The 27,299-nt window shown below is 32.1% G+C and overlaps 1 protein-coding gene across 1 annotated transcript; it reads left to right on the top strand.

The window, feature by feature from the left end:
• The first annotated feature begins 3,246 nt into the window (after positions 1–3,246).
• LOC143227332 (axin-1-like) lies at positions 3,247–27,299 on the top strand. Its single transcript, XM_076458788.1, has 12 exons — positions 3,247–3,862; positions 4,357–5,406; positions 5,974–5,986; positions 6,857–7,005; positions 11,902–12,013; positions 12,235–12,372; positions 12,647–13,039; positions 13,859–14,082; positions 16,227–16,367; positions 17,249–17,395; positions 23,267–23,440; positions 24,428–27,299. The coding sequence occupies exons 2-12, from the start codon at positions 4,421–4,423 to the stop codon at positions 24,552–24,554; spliced, it is 2,604 nt and encodes an 867-aa protein (XP_076314903.1). The 5' UTR covers positions 3,247–3,862; positions 4,357–4,420; the 3' UTR covers positions 24,555–27,299.

Below are 27,299 nucleotides of genomic sequence, written 5' to 3'. Positions count from 1 at the left end.
GACAAAGCCAGAAAAGATATCAAAGAAAATAATTGCTTCTGTCTAGCCCTTACTGTGGGAACCAGCGAACAGTTTCTCTTCGAAACAAGTATAATCAATTTAGGCCTCGTGGACGTGCTTGATGACAATTTTTTTGGTATTCTCAAACACTCACCTTTCACGACACATAGTTCGTGGCTCCAGTTTATTATACATAACCATCTGGCTTGGAATCAAGAAAGAGAGAAGCGAATGTATAGAATAAAACTGCAGGAATAGACTGATAGTTAAATATTAGTGAAGTATTTACTTGAATTGGACACCTCAGTCAGCCTGGTGCAGCTGTAAGGAAAGTAAACAGAGCTAGTAACTAGGTATGTATGCAGTTGAATATACGTAATTTCCATATTGAAAAAAGCGTCTATGAAAATGATCGTAGTTTGTTATGTTATGAATAAATGCCTTATTAATAGTAGTATATAATTATTGTTATATTTAAAGTTTGATGTGATATTACGATTGATTAATATGAAGTAGGGGTGATACTCAGGTGGTACAGACGCCGGTAAAATTTCAGATTTTTTTGTACCAAATTCATCACCGTAATTAGGATTTTCCAGGAGTGTGGTCGTTTCTTAAATCAATAAAATATGTAGGCCAAAATAAACTGTGAGTTAATAGCATGCCGTTACATTGCCAACAGCAAGAATCACGTCAGTTTTAAGAAACGCACTAGCAAATAAAAGAAGTTGATATAAAAGTGTAACACTACGTTCGGTTGGTTTTGCCTCGAAACACGGTTGAGACCAATCGTTCTCATCCTGGCGACATCCATAATATTACAACTGTCAAGTATATAATATTATAGTATAATCTTTACTATAGTTACTGCGCTGTTAAATTAAAAAAAAATTATCTTGAAAAAACCACAAGAGAAAGGAGTTTGAATATTTATTATTTTCGGCCAGCTTATATACCGCAAGTAGGTAATCCTTGTTGAGCCTCTGCAGATCGATCAATACTCAACTCTATATATTTAAAAACGGTTGGTATGAGCAAAGAAAGCACTAGTAGAGGAGCGAACAACGTTTCGACCTTCTTCGGCCATCGTCAGATTCACAAAATAAGAAAGGGTTACTGACCGGTAGCTGACCACATGTATGAAGGCGGTTGTGTAATTGAGTGTAGGAATGTAGAGGGCGTGCTTAGACGTTGGATATATTTATTAATATAGGTATAAAGGTGTTCCTTTGTATTGGTTTATTTTGGGTTTGAGTTGTTGTATAAGTAAGGCTTCTTTAATTTTGCGTTTGTTTATGTTTGTTTCTTTATTTAGTATTTGGGTGTTTTCTATGGTTATGTTGTGTTTATTTGATTTGCAGTGTTCGAAAACGAGAGAAGGTGACATTTTGTGTTCTTTGAATAATGTCCACATATGAATCGTTTAATTACAATCTTGGTAAATATTCAACTCTCTCTTGTTGTCCAAATGGAAGAGAATGGTAACATTCCACCAACTCGTATGTAATGCCAGTCCACTGCAGGTTAACCCTCAGCTACGCACTGTTAAAGTGTCTTGTTCAAGGACGCAATAACGCGTCGCAAGCAAGCTTAAAACTCATATCCTTTTGACTACAGGTCCAGTGTAAGAATACTGTGTATTGGTATAAAAAATTTCAGAAATTTATCCCCACTTAGTCGTTATAAAATTGCCCTTGTCTCCGGCAAATCTCATAATAACATTTAATCATGCCGTTTTTAATCTCCCTCCATTACGATCAGTGTTATTGCTTTTATACACATATTGCAAACTCTCATTACATAGGAAATGATTATATAGGGCATTTTCACTTACCACATTAATATTAGGTCTTGATAACTGTTAACCTATATTTATTTTAAGCTAAAATTACGCGTCCTTTAGCAAACTGTATTAATTCATAACACTATTACATTACATTTTGTAATCCAAGTGATTAGTTCAGTCACAGTTTATTTGCTGCGTCCACCGTGGAAATCATATCTTGGATTTTAGCGGTGTGAATTCGTAAACTTATCGTTGTCCTGGCTCGGCATGGCCAAGCGTGTTAAGGCGTGCGACTCGTAATCTGAGGGTCGCGGGTTCGCATCTCCGTCGCGCCAAACATGCTCGCCCTTTCAGCCGTGGGGGCGTCATAATGTCACGGTCAATCCCACTATTCGTTGGTAAAAGAGTAGCCCAAGAGTTAGCGGTGGGTGGTGATGACTAGCTGCCTTCCCTCTTGTCTTACACTGCAAAAGTAGGGACGGCTAGCGCAGATAGCCCTTGAGTAGCTTTGTGCGAAATTCGAAAACAAACAAAAAAAAAAAAACAAAATCGTTGTGCTATCGGGAGAACGCAGTTAGTAAATTCTAGAACTACAGAATATTTACCGTTTTTAAATGAAGATTTCAATCATATCTGTGAGATTTACACTTTTTTCTTTGTTTGACGGAATATGGTGTTTTTGTTTTCTTTCTGTTTGAATACAAAACAACTTTGTTTAATGAAATTAGATAACTGATCTGAAGGTCGCATTTTAACAAGAGAAACATGTTACTAAGTATAAGCAGGTTTTAACTAAAGCTTAAATCATTACATTTCACATCAGGTTTTAGAAAAGACTGGATGATCATTCATTAAAATTACTAGTAAACTATATAATGAAACTTAAGTCAGCTTCTGACTATCGTATGGTCAGGGTTCTTTCATATATATTATTTTCATATTTATTCTGGTTGTTGTTTTGTATAGGCCTAGGTAATTCAAATTTCCCTCTGTTTTATACCGTTCATTAACGCAATTACAAATATTTTAGAGCATTAAAAAGTTATTTTACATCAAAAATTAAGTTGAATTTTTCAAAGTAGTTGGTGTTCATTGATTTTTTTTTGTTGAGCCTGAGAATTATGTTAATTTATGTGGGTCTTCCGCTGGGACAGCGGTAAGTCTACGGATTTACAACGCTAAAATCAAGGGTTTAGTTGCTCTCGATGAACACAGCAAATTAACCCGATGAGGCTTTGCAAAAAGAAACACATTTATGTGGATTATTATATAATATAAACAAAAACTGAAGTTTTGCCAGTCATTTATTATATCACCCCGTAAACTTGAGGCTTTCTAATTCTAAAATATTGCGGTAGTTCAGTAGTTTTATGCTTAAATATCTGTTCCAGACTACAGTATGAGAGAGTATTCATGCGCAGATAAGCACTAACAACAGAAATCGTTGCACAACTGAAGCATTACGACAGGTGCTGGAAAAAGAATATAGAAAGTGGGAAGGAGGCCGGGGGGCGAGAGAGGGGATAAGAGTTGTCAGTGATAGAGGTGTGAAATGGGTAGCGGCAGAGTATAGCTAAAAGGGCGTTTACTGGTACGTTAGGTGATCTGCAGCTCTGTGCGGTTCTGACTGTGCTCTCTAATTATACTGGTATGCCGACTGTAACAGAGTGCATCGTTTGTTTGATAGTTGGCGCTGTCCCGAGGCCTGAGCACGACACCATAGGGGAACTCGCTACAGCTGCGCGGTTTTTGGCGAGTAAAGGAAACTATTGTTTCTTGTCACAGTTATTCCTTTTTAGCTTTTGACCGTATTCGTTTAATTATTAAAGTATTCTTTTGTTTTAGCCTGAATCATTAAGATTTTACCCTTAAGTTTAACTTTTCCAAATAGTTTTTACTCTCTTCTTCTAAGAAACCAGATTTTGAATTTATTTATTGTACAACCGGAGTATTTTGTATTAAACTTTATTTTATTTACGGATGAAGATGATAAGTTACAACCGCTATGAAAAAGTAACATTTAGTACACGTGTTTAAGATGTGCGTTTTGACTTCCTGCATGCTACCGACTGCATGGTAATTACTCTTTGACATAATTTATAGAAATAGTATATGCATTAATGTCAATACTTTCCATTTACTAAACAAAAAAAAAAAAAGCAAAGACTTTCCTCAGAATTGTTATGTACATTTTCGTTAACATAAATATTGTAAAGAAAGTAATTATCAAATCACTTATGCATATAAAAGTTGTATTTCACAACCTTTATAAGAAATTCTAGAAATTTTAAGCATTTTGTAATTAACACAAGACTACACAATGAGCTATTTGCGTTCTGCCCACCACGGGTATCGAAACCTGGTTTCTAACGGTGTGAATATATCTTTTTTAAGTTGTGAAATTAATAACAGGCTTTCGGTGCTTCCCTTAAAATTATGATACGACAAATAACTTATTTTTGTTTATGTTTCATAATTAAAAACTTATTTTATTTTGAAAAAAAGCAGAATGTACTTTCGAAATATACTTTTGTAAACGGAAACTGATTAAGTTTTTTGTATTTTCGCAGTTTTAAAATAGAGAAAAGTTGCGAACATAGATAATCCAAGGAGACATGATTGCCATAAAACAAAATGAGTGGCTATGTGCGAGAATTACCTGTACTCGAGGTCACTGAAAAAAAAGTCATCGAATCGTCATCAAGGTCACCTGCAGATGGAAAGGAGAATGAATTTCTAGCTATAGAGAGTGAAGAAGAAAATACGTACAATAGTTGTAAAGTAAATATTAATCGCAGCTCATGTGTTGGGCAGCGGACTTTGTTCAAAAGCAGAAGTAAGTTTAAGGACAGTCATTCTGAAGCACTAATAGTTCAAACAGATTCCAAAGAAGAGAGGTTTAGAACTCTTTCTCCGAAATTTCGATATAGGTCCTATGACACAGATAATGGACATGAAAACTGTAGCATTTTTAATAATGCTGAAGGTACACTTTCAAAAAATGGAACCCCAACTTATTTGAAATGGGCAGAAGACCTACAGTGTCTCCTGCAAGATTTGGAAGGAGTGAATTTGTTTAAAAAATATTTAACTCAGGAAAATTGTGCAGATAGTCTGAACTTTTGGTTTGCCTGTGAAGGCCTTAAAAAGGCTAATCCAACTGATGTGGTTTATATTCAGCAAGTAATTAAGCTTATATATAAAAAATTTATAAGATCTGGGCAAACAGATATTAAACAAGGAACTAGAGAAGAAATAGCCAGTAAAATTAACAGTAAAATAGGGTTTGATCAAACAATATTTGACAATGCTCAAAAAAACATTGAAATTATTATGGCAAGGACAACATACCCTAGTTTTCTTAAGTCTGAGCTGTATCTTCAATATGTTCAGTTAATGCAACAAAAGATTAATCTGGGATCAACTAAACAAGTGGTTGATTTAGAATCTGTCAATGAAAACGTGAATTTCAGACAAGGATCATACATCTTACAGACATTACATGAAAATGCTGAACTCAAAGCAAGTCAATGTGATGATGAGTTAGTCCTGTCCAGGGAAGCTGTGAAGAAGCAATCCAGGGTAATGAAGAGTTCTTATACACCTGAGGCTCAGTCTGGGTAAATATCTTTTATTTTCTAGTGAAATAGATTAAGAATTACTTCATGATTATTTGGATCATTTTTGAAAACTTTTGTTTTATGTCTTCTAGCCCCAGCTGTTTAACAAAAAAACAGATAATTAAATAATGAATTGACAAAATCAGAGGCTGTGTGTGTGTTTTGTTCAATTATTTTATTTGGAGAACAGTCTCTGAGTTCTTAGATATCTATGTATGATCTGATGTGGTAAAGAAGAGAACTATTTATTTTTAGTCTTTGCTTCTCAAACAAATACAATTTGGATTCATCATAAATGTGAATAGTTTGTGTTCTATCATATCACCTGAGTAGATTTGTGCTTTTATAGTTGTAATTAAAACCTAATTTGAAGTATGCATCACAGTAATTTAATAATATACATTTAGAATTAATAGAAGTAAACTGATTTGTTCAAAAGACAAAGTGTTTCTTGTTGCTAAAATTTGGATGCTGTACTTCATGTAGTGGTGAAACTTGTTTCTTTTGTTTGGAGTGTTATAGTTTACAAAGACATAATGAAGTTTAAAGTTTAACTCTGCTTTTTAGTAGTTTACGATTAGTAATGTTATGCAATTTTTTAAAAATTCTTAGGTTTAAACTCTGAGGGGCAAATCATGGCATATGAGATGTCGTGATGTACAGTTCTGTCTTCTTACTGAAATAATTTCCAAAGTAAAAGTATCTTTGGTTGTCTTACTTCTCAGATTATCTGTGGTTGATTTATATTGTAAAATCAGAGGATAAAAGTTAATATAGTTTGGCTTTATTTCCTTATCATACAACCCTTTATTAACATTTCTCTACTACTGAAAGGGAAATATAAAAAATTGAGCCCTGGTTCAGTACTGGTTCTTAATTTCACTCCTAATTGACATTTCTTTTGTATGTCTAATGTGAAATCAAAGATATTTATCTTTTGTTCTTGATTTTTGATCCTGATGCACACTTCTCATTTTGACTTTTTTAAAACCAGATATTAAAATTTAGATCTTGTTCTTATAATCAAAGTTTGAAGTGTCTTGTTACTTTTGTTATAAAGTTAAAGGTCAAAGTTTAGACCTAGTTATTGATTTTATAAACAAGATTGTTAATACTGTTATTTACATGTTAAAATCCAAACTTAAAAGTTTTTTATTCTCTGTATCAGCACTTCTATGTGGCCCAAATGAACTTTAGATGGTAACTCCTGATTCCAAGCCTTTGAACTTTCCTAAAAAACAAAACTAAAAATCCATAGTTATGACTTATGATTTGATTCAATGTTCTGTATATTGAAGTTGTAATTGTGAATATATATGAAGCTTCTTGTTATTGACTTCAACTATGTGAAAGAAATTTCTCTTTTTTAAGAGACACTAATATCATGGATGTGTAGTTTCCATTGTTAATAGTCTTGGGCGATTTGAACAGTATTTCTCTACTTTAATAGACATGGCATGAAATATGTAGAGATCCCCAACTGTACCATGAGAAGTATTCAATTATTCTCCCAACATCTGTTCAGGATAGGGAATTATGTTGCATCTCTTTGGATACACTGAGTGTTGAAAGTATGTTACTGACAGACGGTAGTAACATGTAAGTAAATCTTCATTTTTATTAACTCTAAATGTTTTTTTTCCCTTAAGGATGTTATCAGTTTTTATACAATAAAATAGTTTTCAAAAGGTAAAAGCTACTTCAACAAGTGTTGATTGGGTGCAATACAACAAAAGGCCATTCAACCCATTGACATTATCATAACTAAACATCAATGTATTCAACTCTGAAGTTAATGAGAACACCAACAAACAGTATAATTTATGTAATCAGGTTTATTACTCTAACAAGTGGCTTTGGTGAAGAGCAAATATGCACTCAGGTTTTGAAAGTTCAAATATTTTGCCTCTGTACATTCAATTCTCTACTCCAGTTTTTCATTTACCACTCACACAAACTACCTGTAATTAAATTGTTCAACTCCTATGTATGTGTAATCACTTGATTCAAGTCATTTATTACTTTTCTTATGCTCCATATGTTAAATGTTTCAATATATCATTTTTTAATTATCCTGTTTTTTACACTGAAGTTGACATCTGAATATTCTTGTTATAATAAGGAAGTTCCAACTACTCATAATTTCTGAATGAGGTAAGTAGTGTCTCATGATAGATTTATAATATATTTTACTAATTTACTAGAAACACCCTCTAAAAGCTGCTGGGTTTAGCAGAAACCTTTACTTACAGCCAAACATTCATTTTAACCTTCAGACTGCTATTAATAATAATATATAAAATAACTTTTTTCCACAACACCAATTATCCTCTTACAAAAGCAGTAAATATTTTCCAAACTTCCTTACCACAATAATGCAGTATTTCTTTTCCTTCCAGTATTGAATATCATTTCCTACATTTTGGCCCACATACAAAGGCTGAAAATGTTTTAACTAAGAGAAACATTCTCCACAAAATTATTATTCTCAACATCCTAGCATTAAGAAGCATGTTAAGTCAAGCTAATCACTACTGTTTCATTACTCAATCCTTCTTCGTAGCTTTACAAAAATATGAATTAAGGTGATGTACTTGAATGATAAGGGCTAGCTTTAAGATTTGTTTTCAAACTTTATTATTAATAGTTTTAGTTTAGTTTAGAGCAGGGGTCACCAAACGTTTTTCACAGGGGTCAGATTACTTGGGGAATGAGAAGCGTGGGTCCCATGATCATTATGCTCAATACTCATAAGCTAGAATGAATGCTCTCTGTAAAAGACTTAACACTAAGTTTAGGATGCCACATTAGTCATGTGGGAGTAGCATGCAATACACACATATAATAAAAAACAAACAGAAATACATCCAACATTTTTATTTACCAAAAGGTTATCAAAGAAGGTGACATTAGCAAAAACAATTGTCACATCACACATGGTGAGTACATATCTGAATTTCACTAAGCCGTAAAAAAGTTAGTGAGATTTATGAAATTGGCATTTGGCTTTCAAAATATCTTCATTGTTCGGTTTTGAATTGCTGCATCCAATCATTAGAATTGCTTTCAAATGTTCATCAGTCAACCTTGATCGATGTACCGACTTCACATACTTCGTTTTTAAAAATTCTTGTTCACAGACATAAGTTGTCCCAAACACTGATGCCATACCAGATGTGAACTGCTTCAGCTTTGGAAAATCATCTTCATGTATGCAGCTGTAAAATTCAATAAGTTGCCCTTCTCTGTGTTTTGCTTTCAACAAGTCATTTCCTTGCAAATCGATGACCTCCAGCTGAAGTTCCACTGGCACATCATCAATGACACAATCAAAAGGATTCTGAAAAAGGAGAATGTCACTTTCGATTCTGTTAAGATCCAAAAATCTCTCTAAAAATGCTTATTTAAATCACATATAATCTTTTTCTGAAACTTCAGGTTGACATCTTCTGTGATTCCAGCATGAAACTCATCGAAACACTAAAAATGAGAGAGGTTTCCTCCTTCCAAATGTGCTTCAAACAATGACAGCTTTCTCCGAAATACTTTAATGATTCTATAGAGATCACAGACAAGGTTATTTTTCCCTGGAATTTTCAAGTTCAATTCATTCATGTGGGATGTGATGTCAACCAAAAATGACAACTTTGACAACCAGGTTGGATCTGACAGAAGTGGATCGGCTTTGTATTTCTTGATAAGAAATATATCTATTTCTCTACTCAGCTTATAAAAACGAGACAAGACTTTACCACAGCTAAGCTACCTCACCGTCATGTGATGGGGCAAGTCACAGAAATCCGAATCAATTTCTTCAAGACACATCTTGAACTGGCGATGATTAAGTGCATGACCCCGAATGAAGTGCATTGCAGAAATGACTGGTTTCAGTTTGCAAAAAATATCCAAGTCTTTTCCACAGAGTGCTTGCTGATGTATGATGCAGTGTATGAACAGAGCACTTGGCAGTTGAATATCTTCCAATTGTTTTCTGATCAGCCCCACCAGACCCTTCTTTACTCCAGCCATGTTTGTTCTTCCATCAACTGTTACACTTCTAAGCTGATTCCACTGAAGGCTATAGTCTTGCAAAGCTTTATGCACTTCCATGAAAATGTCTTTTCCAGTTGTTCTTCCGTGCATGCTGCAAACTGATGCCAACTCTTCCGTGATCTGAAAGTCCAAATTAACTCTACGAATGAACATGAGAAGTTGTGACGTACTCGAGAGATCAGTAGACTCAACCAGTATCAGAAAATACCACAGGAAGTCTCTAGCTTTTGGCGTATCTGTAATGCGATGTTCTCTCCAAGTTCTTCTGCTCTCCGTACAACTGAAGTTGCTGAAAGGCTGATACTTTCAAAGAAATTTGCTTTTTCAGGACACAGCTTATTTGCTGCTTCTATTATACACTCTTTGATGAAGTTGACGTCAGTAAAGGATTTTCCTCGCTCTGCCATCCTATGCACTATTTTGTAACTTGTTCTAGTAACATATTCATTTTCAGCAAACTTTCTCGTGAAGAGATTCTTTTGAGATTCAAAAACACGTTTCATGGATTAAAATTTCTCAGAACGAAATTTTCCAGAACATTTCAAATATGTTGATAGATGTTTGGTTTCATAGTGATGCCAAAGATTGTACTCTTTCAAAACGGCAACACTTTCGGTGCATATCACACAAGTAGCTTTCTGGTTTTTTGTTTCCACAAACATGTACTTTTCTCCCCATTCTTAATTGAAAGCACGTCGCTCAGAATCCACTTTTCATCTTTTAAAAGCAGTCCAACCTACCAGCAGCTAGCCGCTTGGAAATAAAAAGTGACATTTCATCAAATGTCCGATTGTCGTAACAAAATAAATCACACTGATTGTCACTTTAAGCTGGCAGGTTGGACAGAATGACCTCGAGGGCCGTATCCGACCCGCGGCCTGTAGTTTGGTGACCTCTGGTTTAGAGGGTGGGTGGGATAGCAGAGATGGACCAATAGGCCCCATGTTGTTCTGAATCATTACATTATTTTTTGATTCCATTAAATAAAAACCTCTTTATGAAGTTACTAGGTAAAACAATAAGGAAACATGTTCATTGAAAAAATTAACTTCAGTTTTTAGGATGGTAAATAATATAAAATTTTTGGATCTCAAGAATTATGATTGTTTAAGAAATAATCAAACTTTTGCATATTTTATTCTTATTTGAGTATATTAAACATGGAGGCAACAAAAAATTATTAATTGTCTAATGGAATATTTTCTGTAACAGATTTACTATTATATATTTATTTTAATATCTACGTTTGTTTCAGTTAAATATGTGTTTAAAAATGTGTGTAATTTATACTGTTAAACGTATATGGTGAAATCCTCACCTATTCAGTAAATTTGTACAAGGTTCTGAAGAGTATGAAGTTTTATGAAAGTACTAGCATATCAACATTATTGTTGCCTTATACTATAAACCTCAGAACTATAACTGTGACAAATGCTTATTAATCAGAAAACTGCAGATATATGACTAGGAATGTTTATAGAATTTGAACATTACAAACCATTTAACTTCAGTGATTTCACTTCAGGTGTTAGTGTTTCTACAATACATTTCATAACTTCAGAGGGAAAAAAACTCGCATGTGAAAGGATAGCTCATCATGAATTGTTGATAAACTATTCAGCTCCAGACCAGATAGAAGACTCAATGTTGTTAATAAGCATGTAAAAGTTTTGCATACAATTCATTATTTGTAATAACCATTATTATAAATTGTGTTGTTTATATATTAAAATATATTTGCATTAAGAAAGAAAATTGTGTGTATCAATCTTCTTGGCAAATATCTTAAATTTTACACACATAGACATCTATTTAACTTTTAAATTAAAATTTCCAGCTATTTTAAATCATAATACATAACATATTAATCAGAGACTCATCTGAGAAAAATTACAATATATAACAATTCTGTGTGGTACATTAAGTTTCAATCAACTGTTTCATTGGCATTATTTCAAATAATTCAAAATCATTGTTGTATTTAAGGAACAAATATCAACAACTTGATCTTATAAGGGTAGCAAATAAATCTTTATAATAAGGCTTAAACTGAGAAAACCATTGACTAACGGGAAATAGAGTACTTAATTGTTGATGGTGTGGTTTTATTATTTTGGCTGTAAGAAATGTGTCTTTTCATAGTTCGTAATGTTTACATTGAAAAAGTTAAAGTGGTTATCACATCATAAGTTAGGACTATAATACAGTGACTGAAATTATGTTATATATTTTTCAAAAACATTTTGGAGTTTTTTTTTTAACCTTCAACTATTCAAGGACTGGTTCTAGTATAGCTATGCAAATAATAGAATGAAAGTTACGCTAAACAATAACAAAAAATTTTAAACTGAATAACATTGAACACTTTATTTTCCCTTTTGCTTTGTTAGAACTTTTTTTTATATTTGCTTTTCTTCCATTGTTCTTACTTTTATTTGATAGAGACTGTAGTCCTACTGTGCCATCAAGAAGTCAGGTAAAAATACACCAGCATATGATAGAGAAAAATGCCAATTTACACAGTGATTATCTTGGCCATCAAAGTATAATACCTGTAAGTTTGACTGAAGTTTTTGGTTTTATATGCAAATAATTCTTTAAATGAGAAAAAAGTGTAATTCTGTGTTGGTTTTTATACATAGTAATTGGTAAAAATGTGTTTAATAGCAAAGATGAAACACTTTATTTTGAAAGACAGTGTGAGGTAAGACATCTAGAACTATGTATTATGCTTGAAAAACTAACTTAGTACAAGAACCAGTTTTCTCCCTCCAGAAAACTCAGCAAACACCAAAGAAGTTCACAAACTTGAAAGAAGAAAAATTTGCAGCAATTTTAACTCAAAAATTGCTGCAAGTAAAAAAAGAAAGAGAAGACCAGGAACAAGTTGAAGAGTATTTTCAGAAACTGCAGGTTTGTTTCTTTCTCTTGCTCTTCAGCTGAAATTATAAATGAATTTGTGGTTTGGTACCTTGTTCTCTTTTGTAAGTAATGTCTTAAAAACAAGTTTCTTTCCTACAGATTAAAAATTTCTGAATATTGATTTTCTTAATTTGCATTGAAACATGCATGTAACTTTATATTTTGATTGAATTCCTGATTGAATGTACAAGTGCAGAATGTTTCTTTTGGTTCTAATGGAGATATAACTTAGTTGAAACAATTTATGTATGTTTTTCATTTATAGGCAGAAGAAGGTATGTCCTTGTCACAATCTTGTGTTAGAAATTTACAGTGTCCTTTAAACGTGTTTGTGGATATTCCTTCACAATTTTTATCACAAGCTCTAACAGATGATCGAGCTGTTTCAGAAGACAGTGATCAGTCCATTTTGGACCAACATGTGTCAAGAGTGTGGAATGACTCTGCACATCAGACTCCAAGTGGATCTCCGAGTCTCTTTTCTCCTTCATCAATATCTGTGTCACCTCATCTAGAGAGGCATAGATCTGATTCATCAGGTTTTGGCTCTCTTGTGTCTCTGAGGTTGTCCACTTCAGGTATGAGTACTGCAGGCCTCTATGCCAGTCCTTATGAACCTGTTCATTCTCATCACAACAGTTTTGGTCGTCCAAAAGAGGTATCTAACCTTTTATTGAAATGCAAGATGTATCTAACCCTTAGTTATATACAGTAAGTTATGTGTGCAAAATATTACAAAATGTATAAAACATTTAGTCTGGATAAGACTATTAACACTGATCTCCACAATAAATGAAAATTTAATCATTTTTCAAAGATGAAAAATCATATGAAGACATTTATAGTTTGTGTTACAGATTAAAAAAAATTATCTATCTAAATCCAAAATTTTATTAATAAGTTTAAAAAAGTAATTTATTGAAGTTATGAGTAGATTTTTAATGCTAATAACTTTGTTTATTCTGTGGAGAGTAAAAATACATTGAAAAAACAAAAAAATTAAATTGTAATTATCTGAAATTTTGCATCATTTCTATAAACAATGTTGTACATTGTTTTGTAGCTATGATGATTTATTGTTGTATTTATGATATAAACAATATCCATTTCATTTAATAAAATCCCTAAATGAGACATTGTTTTAAGTATATGATAAGTTTGAAAAAATTAGTTTTTCTAGGAAATCTTTAAGGTGATCATTATTTTGTAAGCTATACATAAACCATATAAAACCCTAACAATATGCTATAGACATTTTGCAGTGCAACCTTCAGATTTCTAGGTTTGAACTTCCATAATGATTATAGACAGTTATTCATTGTTATTTGTTAAAATTGTTTGTTGTTTCTGAAATAATGCATAATCGTTGTTCAAGTATGATCAGAATTTAAGTTCAAGAGCTAGTAGAACAGTTCATGAATTCACTTCTGATAATGAATCAAGAAAATTTTATCTTCCTCCTTTTTACCTTCACAAGCAAATCCATCATCACCATTCAGTAGTGGCCAAAAGAGATGAGATGGCACCAGAGCTGCCAAGTGTGACCTCTGCTGAACACAAGCAGACCTGGGATTCCAAGGATGTGTCTTGGAAATCATGTTTTAAGAAGTTGTCCACAAATGATTTTAGTAGTAGCTGTAATGATAGTGGAGTTAGTTTATCATGTGATCCAGTACTGCCAGTCCTGGCATCTAGCAAAAGGTAGTGGTCAAAACATGATTCTGGATATGATTAATTTCATAATAGTAGAGAGCCAAATCCAAACCTTTCTTTTTACGTGACACTGTACCATATATTTCTTGACAAATGTTTTAGTAAAATACCAGTTGCAGTGTGGCGCTATTGATGTGTAACCTATGAAAAAGTTTTTAAAGAATATAGACTAATTGAATTACCTGAACAATATTCGTAAATAATTTTGTTCATTATACTGTTTTTAAAATTTTCTTCTTTTTTTGACATTATTCTTAATATAAAATGATATTAATAGTTTTTGTAATATTTCTTAGCTTTCTATTTTTATGAAGAGATTCTTGAAATTGAATTGGTTTGTTTGTTTGTTTTGAATTTTGCACAAAGCTACTTGAGGGCTATCTGTGCTAACCATTCCTAATTTAGCAGTGTAAGACTAGAGGGAAGGCAGCTAGTCATCACCATCCATTGCCAACTCTTGGACTACTCTTTTACCAACGAATAGTGGGATTGATCATAACATATAATGCCCCCACGAGGAGGGAGGGCGAGCATGTTTGGTGCGACGGGGATGCGAACCCGTGACCCTCAGATTATGAGTCCCACGCCTTAACACATTTGGCCATGTCGGGCCGAAATTGAATTGGATTTGTATCTGACAAAAATGTTAATTTTGAAGTTTCTTTATACCATTTAATAATTTAAAATTAAACTAAAGTACCTTAATTTTGGATTAGAACTAAAAGAGTTTATTTCTTTACTGATGAGATTTTTTGCACCAAAAAGTAAATGTGTAGGTCAAATTATGATGCCAGTTAGTCTAATATAACTGCTTAGGTCAAAAGTTTTGTGTTGCAAGAAATAAGATAAAAACAACCAATAAAATCATTAATTTGAGTATTAGTGGTTCACATGTACTATTTTAAAGCAAATTATATTATTTGTTTTCCCTGCCAATAACTTTATATTAGTACAGTTAACTTACATAGTTATCAATTTTTTTCACTTTATTTATTATAAAAAACAAACTTGCTTTTGATACATGCATTAATATGTCTTTGTCAGTATAACTTCCTTTTCTCTAAATACATGGGATTGCTGATCGTTACAAGTGGCCAAAGTACTTTTTATAAAAATGAAAGAAAGAACCTATTGGCTTATGTAATGGTAAAAATCTATGTTAAAGCTCCTTTGATTATAATATGAATTTGTTATATTTAATGTGACCATGTTTGTACAATCAGCTTAATTCTTTGATAGATTGTTTAGGCAGAGTATTCAGGATGAAAGTTTGTGGAATGGACAGCAACAGGCAGTTACCGTCTATTTTACAAAGTTTCATCAATCAGCTTAATTGACGTGCTTATTAATAAGCAATGCCAAGTTTGGGCTATATGCCATGTTCACTGTATGGAACTGAACCCCATGTCTTTAGCTTTTTAAGTCTCTAGATTTACTGCTGTCTCATCAGGGTACTTGTACCATAAGACTGTAAATATTATTATATAATTTATTTTTAAGGTACCTATTATGATATAATTCCATCTTTACATTGTTACAAGCTTTCATCATCAAGTCTTTTAAAATATAGAAAACAACATCAAAGCAGTTAGGTTATAAAACAAAACCTTAGTTGAAAAACTATTTATATCAATCATTTGTCATATGTACTGTCTTGTATGGTGCATGATTTTAAACCTCTCAAAATATGACTCTTGTAAAAATAATATTTTTTTATTTTATATCATGATCCTGTTACTGTATCAATAAAAGGGTCTCATTTATAGCTGTTCAGCATGGTAATGTGGTTAGGATGCTCAACTTGTAATCTGAGAGTCATGGGTTTAATTCCCTGTCACACCAAACATGCTTGCTCTTTCAACCATGGGGGGCATTATAAAATTATGGTCAATCCCACTATTTGTTGGTAAAAGAGTAGCTCAAGAGTTGGTAGTGGATGGTGATGACTAACTACCTTCCCTCTAGTCTTACACTGCTAAATTATGGATGGCTACCACAGATAGCCCTTGTGTAGGTTTGCACAAAATTAAAAAAAAGTTGTTTATAGCTATGAAACACATTACTTTAAAGGAAGTTGATTCTCTGCATTAGATATTAAGTAGTAGCCAGACAGTGTTTTGTGTTGTTCTTAGGGTTTCTAGTTGGATGATGGACAATGAAAAGTATTCTTCTCGTTGTTGTGGTCCTGATTCAGAAAAGGATTCTTTTACAAAACATAAGAAATCAAACAGATCTTCATTATTCACCTCATCTTCAATACCAGACCAACAAAGGTAAGAAGAGCTTTAAAAAAAGGTGACAAAAGGGTATCTTGCATTATTTTATGTTTTTGAAAATGGAACTAAAACCTTTTAAATTGAAAAAGCTACTTTTGTTTGTTTTTTCTCAGCATATTTAAATGATAATGTTTTCTTTTGTTGTTGGTTTCTTTTAGAACCAGCTTTTATTTTCCACTGTTTGACATAGATTTATAATGTAAAAATACTTTAATAACAATTGGTACAGTATTAGTAGTACGTGAGTTGCTGGTAAAGAGGTTAATAACAGTAGGTACAGTATTAGTAGTACGTGAGTTGCTGGTAAAGAGGTTAATAACAGTAAGTACAGTATTAGTACTGTGTTAGTTGCAGGTGAAAAGACTTGGAGCCAAAGATGATAAATGAGTGTTTAGGTCTATCATGGCCAGGAGGTTAGGGCACTCGATTCATAATATGAGAGCCACAGGCTCAATATCCATCATACCAGACATGATCACCCTTTCAGCCATAGGAGGTATTATGATGTGACAGTCAATCCTATTATTTGTTGGTAAAAGAGTGGCTCAGGAGTTGGCAGTGGATGGTGATAACTAGCTGCCTTCTCTCTGGTCTTACACTGCTAAATTAGGGATGACTGGTTCAGGTAGCCCTTATGTAGCTTTGCACGAAATTCGAAAAACAAATAAACAACAAATTATTGTATATATTTTTTTAAATTGTTGTCATGTAGTCTCATAATAATAAAATATCATTATTGATTTTCTCTTGTATTATAAGGTATTCTAAGAAGCAAGTGACCCCATCTTCAGATCTAAGGGGGAAGACTCTATTCCTTTTTGGTCTTTTCTTTTTCAATTACCAGGCAATGTACCTTGTTATAAATTGTATTTTTACAGTCCAACCCATACTTACCCATGGATGTTACAGCCCATTGCCATAGATCCATCCATGCCAATCCTTCCTCCACCTGACACAGCAACACAGCTTCTGGAAGCTAAGCGACGGCTAGAAGATGAGGCACATTTAAAATGTGGAAAGAACAAGTAAGTTATTTATTCAAAGTGTAATATTTATCACTTGTGAAAGATGGCAAAATAAAGATGATATTTAACTTTTCTATATAACCAGCAACTTGCTTTTTTATGTATGATGTGTCATAATTTATTATTTCTTAGTGATAATAAGAAATATTTAGAGATTAATAAAAGATGAAGTACCAGAACTACTCAAGGTTTTCTCCAGTGGAGATCAAAAACAAATATGCAAGTATTTCTATCTCTTTTATCCTCTGTAGGTGAACAATCAATGGATATGTGCTGAGGAAGTTTGTAATTATTTAGAAAAGCTTGCTTTACTAATCTCTTTACTTCTTTTGAGGATGTTATGTGTTATTTGATGATGGAAATGTGTGGAGTCAGTTTAATGAAATTTTCAAGAAGTTTATTGGAAAGGTGCCACACAGAATGTAAGCTAAGATAACACATCAGCAGGTATAAGAGAAAGTTTAATGAATTGGATCATATGATGGTTGTATAAAAGGAGAAAATAGGTTGTTATTAGTGGAGTACAGTCAACTGAGACCTTTATTCCTAATTGGAGGCTTCTATGGACTGTATCTACCTAAGAAGGTTTTTAAGCAAAATTTGTAGCCTATAGAACAGATCTCTTTATTAGTATTGTGGTGCCTTAAAGGTTAGCTTTTAGGTCTTTGAAATTTTGAAATATTACAAAATGTGTTTGATTAATTATTTGCAACTGACCTGTAAGTACAATATAATGCACTTGGGGTATCTTAATTTGTATCATATTTAACATAGATGAGAATCCTTTAAATATTTTGACTGAAGAAGAGGGCTGTAACATAGTTGATAAGTCATTCAAGCCCTTAAAGCAATGCTGTGTTGCTAATAGAATTTTAAGATGTATTTATAGATACATTGATTGGAAGTTAAAAATAGGTAAATAACCTATATATACAAATCATTTGTTAGACCTCACTCAGAATACTGTGTACAATTTATATCTTCTTATCCAAGATGGATGAGGACTGATTGGAAATAGAGGATTATCAGTATGATCCTGGGGATAGAGGAGTTACCTTTGAGGGAGAGGTTAAGAGCTCCAAGTTTATTTTTTAAGAAAAAATGCTTGAAAGGTGAACTTACTGGAGTTTGAGAGATTATCTAGGAGATTGATAAGGTGTTGCAACATGTTTGTGTTTTATCTATATCATATTTTCTTTTTAAATGGATCAACTATTTTATTTTTGATAAATTATGAATCCTCTTTGGATGTGAGGTACTAACAAGACAAGATACTGCATCTTTAGTATCAAAAAAGAAATATATTTTTATATGTAGTGTTATTTGATACTACTTATGTTAGCATAATATGTTGATGTTTTATTTTATGGTATATGTATGCTACTTAGAAGTCTATGCAGCCTTTCACTTAGATCATGGTATTTGATAGTGATGTTTCACTTTTTCTTCTGACGTAGCAATTTAGTAAGTACAAAAGTCAGTGATTATAAAGTTAATTGCCACAAAAGGTATTATTGAAAGTTCCTCTGATTTATACCTTTAATTAATTATCAGCATATTTGTGAATTGTAAATAAATGTTTTGTTTGGGAAAGAATTTTAGGTTTTAGATACAGTACCTTCTCTCATATAAATAGATATTCTCTTTTAGTGCTGCCTTTGATATACAAAAATGTTTTTGCATGCCCCAAGCCTTGAGTTCCCACATACTCTATGTCAACATGGTTCAACTGCATCTGGTATACATATCATCATGTGACAATCCTTAACCAATAGGACTGTAACAAACCATCCTCATGCATATAATTCCTTCCATTTGATTCTACCAAACTATTATTTCTCATTTGGCAGTGTTTGTGTTAAGACATTTTTTTATTATTGTGTTTTGTGTAAAATTAGAACATTTTTTTCGCATTCATTCTGAAGTGGAATTGTTCTTTTCAATTTAAAAAACAGTTTGAACTTAAAGATAACTTATTTTTTCTCTTTTTCGTTATCTTTATTCCAACATTGTTGTCCTTTATCATTCATTGTTAACATTGAATTCTGAAGTTCAAGTTAATACTTCAGAGGTAATACCACCTATCAACACATTTATACAGGCTGGAAGTGAGGTAACTTGTCTGTGAAATTATTAGCTCTCACCTGATTTTAGATTGATGGATACATATGAGTCAGTCTGCTTTCACCAGTGTTTCCTATATTCCTCATGAAGATGCTGAACCTATTTAGTTGATGAGAAATTTGACAATCTTTTTCTTCCACCTGGTCTTGCTGTGTCTTCCTGTGAAATCAGCTAGGCCTAATATGACTTTTTTAGACATATGTATTCTGTTTTATCCTTTTCCACAGTTTCTTATAATCTCTTACCTTTGTTACATGATACACCTCCTCTCAGTATTTTGTGTTTCTTCCTTTCCAAGATATTGGGGTTTATGGAAAATGTTTGTCTCTCAAGTTGGTTTAAGGTGCTAGTATGCCTTATCTTTCATGAGATTCAGATCAGTTTACTTCAGTATATTATCAAATTTAATTTCCACATCTTGATTCTCAATAATTGGAATTGCTTTTGCTCACATGGGGGGCTGACCCTGATCATTCTGTTCATTTATATCCCACATCCAGTTTTCCCTCCTTTATCTTACCTTATCAATTCTCCTTATTTACTATCCTTCTCATTTCTGAGGTGACCCACTGCAGTCCTGAGGGTTGTTCGGGGATAACCTCTCCATGATTATTTCCATGTTGACATGTTTGCCTTCTTTAGCTCTTTCCATACACACATACAGTTTTTCCGTTATTGGAATTTTCTGGGGAGGGATGCTTTATTGCCCCTAGTTTGTTTACCACTTGTTCATCTTCAGGAATTATGTATGACCCCTTTCTTTGACAGTCTGTTTCCTGTATGGAACTAGTGAGACATCAATCAACCCTTTTATCTTTTGTTGATCATTTGTTTCTTTCTGAGCCCCTATTCCTGTTTCAAATCTCACTCCTTCCAAACCGTTACTATTTACTCACTCCAGGTGCTCCTCCTCTTGTCATATTATTTGACACCTTTGGACATGTCAACAACAGTATTGATGACCACTCAGTGATTTCAGTTCAAATGGGGGCTTGACTGACTGATTTTGTTCCCTTATGTATTGTTTTAGTGGGTTATTTGGGTATTATCTGAGGGTTTGTCATCCACTTTCTTCCCCCTCTTCTGTTGTCTCGAGTACCTATATTATTTCCATTGCCTCAGAATCCTACCACCAGCCAACATCTGTCAGAGTAAGGTACAAAATCTTCTCTCCCAGAAAGCCATTGAACACGTAACTCATTCTTCTCCAGGTTCTTATTACAGATTGCTTGTAGTATCCAATAAACCTGGGGACTGGCAGCCTAGGATTCATTTGTCCACCTCAGTCACTCTTTGGTTTTGCCGAGATTTATCAGGGACTTCTTTCTCATCTTTAGGTGGGCTTTTATTCAGGTTTATGGATGGCTAAGGTAGTGGTCATGAGTGCTTATCTAACCAATCCAATATCTTGTCTGTTCAAGTGCTATCTTTGATTTGTTCTTCATGGGGTAGCTTATTAATTTGTCATCCTGTTCTTTGAGCTTACTTTGAACCTGTATGTTTTATTCAACATATCCGTGCTTAGTCCCCTAGTGACACAGTGGCATGTCTGCAGACTTACACTGCTACAAACCAGGTTTTGATACCCATGATGGGCAGAGCATAGCTAACTCATCGTGTAGATTTGTGCTTAATTACAAACAAACAAAGATTCATCCTTAAAATTTATTTCTTGAAGCATGATGGATAATTGTCCACATCAATATGTTAGAGAAGTTATCAAGATATCTAGAATTTAAACATGAAAAAAGGGGTGGTAATGTTTGAAATATAGTTTAGCATAAAATATATGTTTCAGTGCAATGGGAAAACTGCCTACATCACCGATATGGTATAATGAGTGCCATTCATGATCATAAGATACAACAAGCACTTTTCGTCAGGACTGCTGGCTGGTTCTGCTAATTTTCTAAGTAAGCGACTATTTCTTAAAGGAGCAAGTGCAGTACATATAAACAATTTTATTTAGAGACTATTCAATTTAAAATTCTGAGATTTACAACAGATAAGGTTTATTTATGTAATGCTAACTTCCAATAACATTAAATATGTAATGCTTAAATTATATAATTGTTATGACACATATATAATCATAGATCATGCATAAAAATAATAATTTATTTTTATAACTGGACATCGGTGCAACTACACACAGCAATGTTTTGAAAATTTTGTATCAAAACCATAAACAATTGATGTTAGGGTTGATCAAGTCTAGGGTTCTTTGAGATGTTTAGTATTTTCTAAATTATTCCTATGGTTGAATGCAAAATATAATCTAAAGCTGAAATATTCATCACCTAATAGGGAAATCTTTAAACTTAATTAAAACTATGCAAGTTTAACAGCGATTTATATATTTCAAAGTAATAACTTGAAAATAAACTTTGAAAATTTAAAAATTATAACAAAGCTTTTTTATAAACAACATTTGCAGTTTGCTTTCCATCTACCAACAACTAAAGATTTTGAGGTGATCCCACTTTTGACCATAACAAAAGCATGGTTGTTTGAGAAATAATTCAACAACTTTCATACTTTGACCTTGAATACCTTTAAAATATTCTACTTTGTCTAAAGTGCAAACCTGCCAAGATTGTTTGACTAGGCTAGAACTAATTAACCAACAGGCTTTACAAAACAAAAATAGGGTTAGTGTTTTCATTTCATCTTATATATATATATTGGACATAAATTTAACAAGGAAAATAAAATAAAACTATATTAATTCTATAGTGTAACTTTTTTATCCATGATATTAAACAACAGGAAAATATGAAAGAGTTTATTTATATGCAAATAAAATCTAATGTGGGTTTAATTGCAATTAGATGTTTGACTTACATAGTTATTTGACATATATTACTGTGTTGTCACAAATAATGAAAAATTTATTTGTATAAATACACACATACAGTTTAAAAACAAAGAATCTTAAAGAAGTTAAAAGCTGTGTATCTTTAAGTGTTCAATTGCCAAGCTTACACTTCTAATGACTGTGAGTATTTGTATCAGAAATTTATTAACTTTGTCTTATCACACACAATGAAGACTTGAGAAAAAGTATGCTGACACATGTTGTTATATGAACAAACCACCATTTAGGGTAGTCTACAACCTCCATCAATGAGAAAATTAAATTGGTTAATCAGATTTTGTAGACTTTTAGCCTGCAACCTATATTAACTTAATGAGAAAATGATATTAATTATTCAGAATTTTTATAATTTTACTCTACAAGCTATATTGGTTAGTTAGCATTTTTAGAATTTATAATCTCATTAAAGCAAATAATAGTTTTGTGTCATTTCTAACTTGGTATTTGATGAGAAAGTTAAGAGTTCTAATCAAAGCAGGGAATGCACTCAATATATTAAGATTTACAAAAGACAAAAAGTAAGTAATGCTAACTGTTATCGAAGAACCTGGATTAAACGTACGTTTTGTTCTTTATTGCATCAGGTAGACAAGTGACAGAAGGAAGTAGTAATTGTGCAGCATTTTGTAACACGTTTATATGTTGTATCTCAGAATGGCTGGTATGGGTATTAACACTTGTACTAATAAAGCAGAGAACAATCTTTTTACCTCCATAGGTCATCTACTACATTTGTTACATAGGATCAAAGACTTGTTCAGGATTTTGTGTTTTTAAGTAAAGGTGAAAATTATTTTACTTTTTTATTTTCTCATGGTTTAGATCAAGTATTGAAATTGTTATTATACATTTGCATTTTACTTACAAAGGATGAACAAGAAACTTTTATCTAATTACCATCCTGGGTCTGGCTACACTGATGAGTTCACCATTATTGGTTACTATTTCTCTGGGGAATCAGTGCCTTACAGAACTAAGTTTCCTGGCAAGAATGTCACTCTCAAGCAGTTCAAAACTCTTCTTAGCAGGAAAGGAAACTACAGGTATAATATTGGTGTAAGTAAGCCCCCCTCACATTTGCAGGGGAGAGGCTCAAAGGTTCCAAGAAAGTTAAGAATTGTTAACAAGGGAATTAATTACATTTTGCTTCAAGCTGCAAAAATATGTTTAAATATCAAACCTTTTATTGTGAAACTGAAAACCACTTAGGTATACATTTGGAAGATAAACCAGGTAATAATTTAATTTTCTTAAACTGTAAATTTAGAAGTGATATGGACCATAGTATGCTTAAAATTTCATTTCATTAAATGATTATAAAAAAATTATGGAATTAGAAAGTGTATAGAGATGGTAAGATTATATTTTCTGGGATTTAACTAGAAATATTACATTAATAACTTTAGTTACCCAGCAGAAAAGCAGAAGTGTTAAGAGCTCCAAAGTTATAAACTGTTTTTATCATATTTTGATTTAAATAACTTTATTCATAGATGTTATATTCGTTCATGTTCTTTTGTTTTGTTTACTTGTAGGTTTTGTCAAGAACTGAGAAAAATGTATTCTTGTTTTTATTACATTCTCTGATAAATAGACAAACCTAGAATGTAGTGGTTGTATATATAGAAATTTTTGTAAGGTATGTGTTTAGAATTTTAGGTGTTTTTCTCATTTACTTCATGAAAATAAGATAAAAACAACAACAAAGAGGTACATAGTTCTAAACTGTGATTGTTTGTTTGAACCTTTGTATTTAAGACTACATTTGCCATAATTCAGTTGTAAGTTATTTTGTTCAGAGAGAGATAACACAGAATAATTTTATGAGTAGAATGAGACATAATACATGGGTTACAAGAGAATGTTATAATAAGCTATAATGCATATTTTCATTCTCATATGAAAGTTCAGAGAAATATATATTGAACTGTAAATTCTTTATGTTTTTCAAAGAAAACTGATTTATATCCCAGATTTAAAAAAATCAGCTGTTATAAAGTTTGACTTTCAGTGTATTTTTTTCTTCACAGGTACTTCTTTAAAAAAAGATGCAATGAATTTGAAACTGGAATAATAAATGAAGAAATATCAAATGACAATGAGGTGTTACCTCTTTGGGAAGGAAAGGTTTTTGCTACAGTTGAAATGATAGATTGAATTGACATTTCTTTTCCAGTTTTATAATATTATTCCATTTCTTGAGAGTGTACAGTTCTGTCATTACGACAAATTATTAAGTTTATACTTTAGTCAAAACTATTCTCAAAGACAAAATTGAAAGATTAAATTGTCAAATTTTTATTAGTTTCATAAACTAAAATGTAATGATTATAGCCTGACTCCTCTGAAGACAACAGTGCCCTCTTTTTATTTATGTGTAAGATGTATGTGTATGTTTGGAAGTTTGTTCTATTACCTACAAACTGCTGTTATAGTCATGTGTGTGTTTAGCTATATAATAGCTATAGGTATAACTTTTATCCAACATTTTACATTAATATTACTCAAAACATGTAAAAACTACATTCTTATGGCATAAATGAAACCCATGGTGATAATGTTCCGATACATTTATATATAAATGTTAACTGAAATCATGCTTCTTTACTCAGATAAAAATTGACTGTTGCATCCAGTACTGGATAAATATAAGGGGTGATAGGGCTGCAGCTCAGGACCACAGTAATGTTGTGAATTTTGAAAGAATGGAAATAATTCCATCAATGGGCCCCTAAACTTGCATTAGCTCCCTCTAAACCTGCCCTGGTTACATTTAATCTGAGTTTCTGTGACTTGTGAATGATTGAGTGTTGTGTATTTATTTAATGAAATGTCAGGCTTTAGAAGACATGTTTGTATATCAGAAAATTGTTCTATACATAGCTGTGTTATGTTATGGCTAATAATTGTGCCGTAGCCTAGCTAGTTCTACATTGTCGTATAATTTCATGTTCATTACAACTCTAATATTTTTCTTTTGAAAAATTTCTTATAAATGAAGTAAAAGTACTCTGAGTTTAATACGAAGTTTTACATTAGTTTAAAAAGTGTGCAGAAAAATATTTTTCATGTGCAAAAATGTAGAAATCCTGTTTAAATTTTCAAATATTTATTTTACTATTTTTTATTAGCATATTTTCTGAAATTTTTATTAAACAAATAGGATAACAAACTCTCCCAGAGCCATGTTTATTTTCTGATGTACAATGAAAAATAAAATGACAGTAATATTTTGTTTCTAACCTGAATCTTGGAACTGGTAAACTTTGTATAGATTTAAAGGGAATTAGGTTTATCACACTTTTCAAGACTGAAATAAAAGTTTTGTAGTGGGATCTATGTATATATATGTGTGTGTGCTCGCGTGTTCATGACAATGAATGAGCTTAAGCCTTTCAAGTTCTTTCCTGCTTTAATATTATATTTCTGTGAAACTGACAGATGTGGATATAAACAAGGTCCTCCAGTTAGGTGTTTTGTTACCTTATTTTAAAATTAAAGTTATAAAATGGCTTATGAAACCATCATGAAGAGAAACTGCTTTTGGTTTTTAAATTTAAGTCCATTTACCTTAAATGGTAATGTAAACTCTGTTTAGGTGTTTCTGAAATTATCTGTGAAATATTCAACCTCACTGTTTAAAGATAGCATAAAACGTTCAGAAATATCTGAATTTATGAGAACAGAACAGATAACAAACAGAACATAAATTTCATGCATGCTCAGTAGTACAAGCTTTGTATAACAGATTGTTTGTTTAACTACGAATTCCTGCCTTTCAGCTATAAGATACAGGCTTACAACTCTAAAAATTTGATTTTGATACTTGTGGTGAACAAAGTGAAGACAGTCCATACTGTAGCTATGTGCTTATCAACTACCACAACTACTACAAAGTGCAGTGAATGAGTTACGTAAGACTTATAGATATGTACAAAATAAACCTTACTTCTGTTACTTTTATTGACTTGTATTGTAGTATACAAAAATAAAGGTGGAACAGTGTTTCTAAGAAAAACAGCTATGAGGAAATCTATTTGTTCATATTTCATGATAGTTACTAACTCCTTGTAAATTAAAGGAAGTGTAAAGCTATTTTTCCATGTTTTTATCAACATAGAACTTTTAATGAAGCACACTGTGTCTTTGTGTATTGTGCCAAAAACAAAGATGGTTTTAATGTACTAAGTTTGATGATAAAATGGTTTGTCTAAGATAGTATGTTTTATTTTGATAGTAAGTCAGATATGAATTGTTTTCATTTATTTGTTTTAGGAGAGGAATTTGTAAACTAAAATTCTTTGATATAACTTTGTGGCTGATTTGCCACTAACCACTGGAAAGTCTTTTTTTTGTTGTCATTCCTAAAGTATTGTGCTATATGTATCTTGTATTTTGAACCACAATTTTAGGTCAAATTTTGTGCTTCATTAGCATATTTTTAATAATGATACCTATTTACTGAAAACAATAACTAAACGATGAGAGCCTTCAATTCATAATTCGACCTTTATCTTGATATTTTTATGTTTGTTATTTGTGAAGATTAATGTTGACGTTTTGTTGAGGCTTTTAATTATAAAGAATATAACGTGACATATCAATGAGTGTTAAAATTATGAGATTAAATGGGATTATGGCCACTGGTTTGTATATATTGATATTGTGTTTTTCAGAAGTAAATTTTGAATTTTGTAAAGATAAAAATAAGGTGTTTAATTCTCACAGCCTTGTATTATGTAAATAAAAATAGCTGCTCTTCAAATTCAAGCTCTATTATAAATAGGAACAGGATATTTCTAGAAATATATGTTACAAAAGTATTATTGAGATTATATTTTATTGATAAAAAATACCAACTAATAATGTTGTTTTGAATTGTTAAATAAAAATAAATATTCA

Source organism: Tachypleus tridentatus, chromosome 9 (assembly GCF_004210375.1).
Source record: "Tachypleus tridentatus isolate NWPU-2018 chromosome 9, ASM421037v1, whole genome shotgun sequence".
In the NCBI taxonomy this organism is placed as follows: Eukaryota; Metazoa; Arthropoda; class Merostomata; order Xiphosura; family Limulidae; genus Tachypleus; species Tachypleus tridentatus.
The sequence above is the reverse complement of the archived record's forward strand: the minus strand, read 5'-3'. Positions and strand labels throughout refer to the sequence as shown.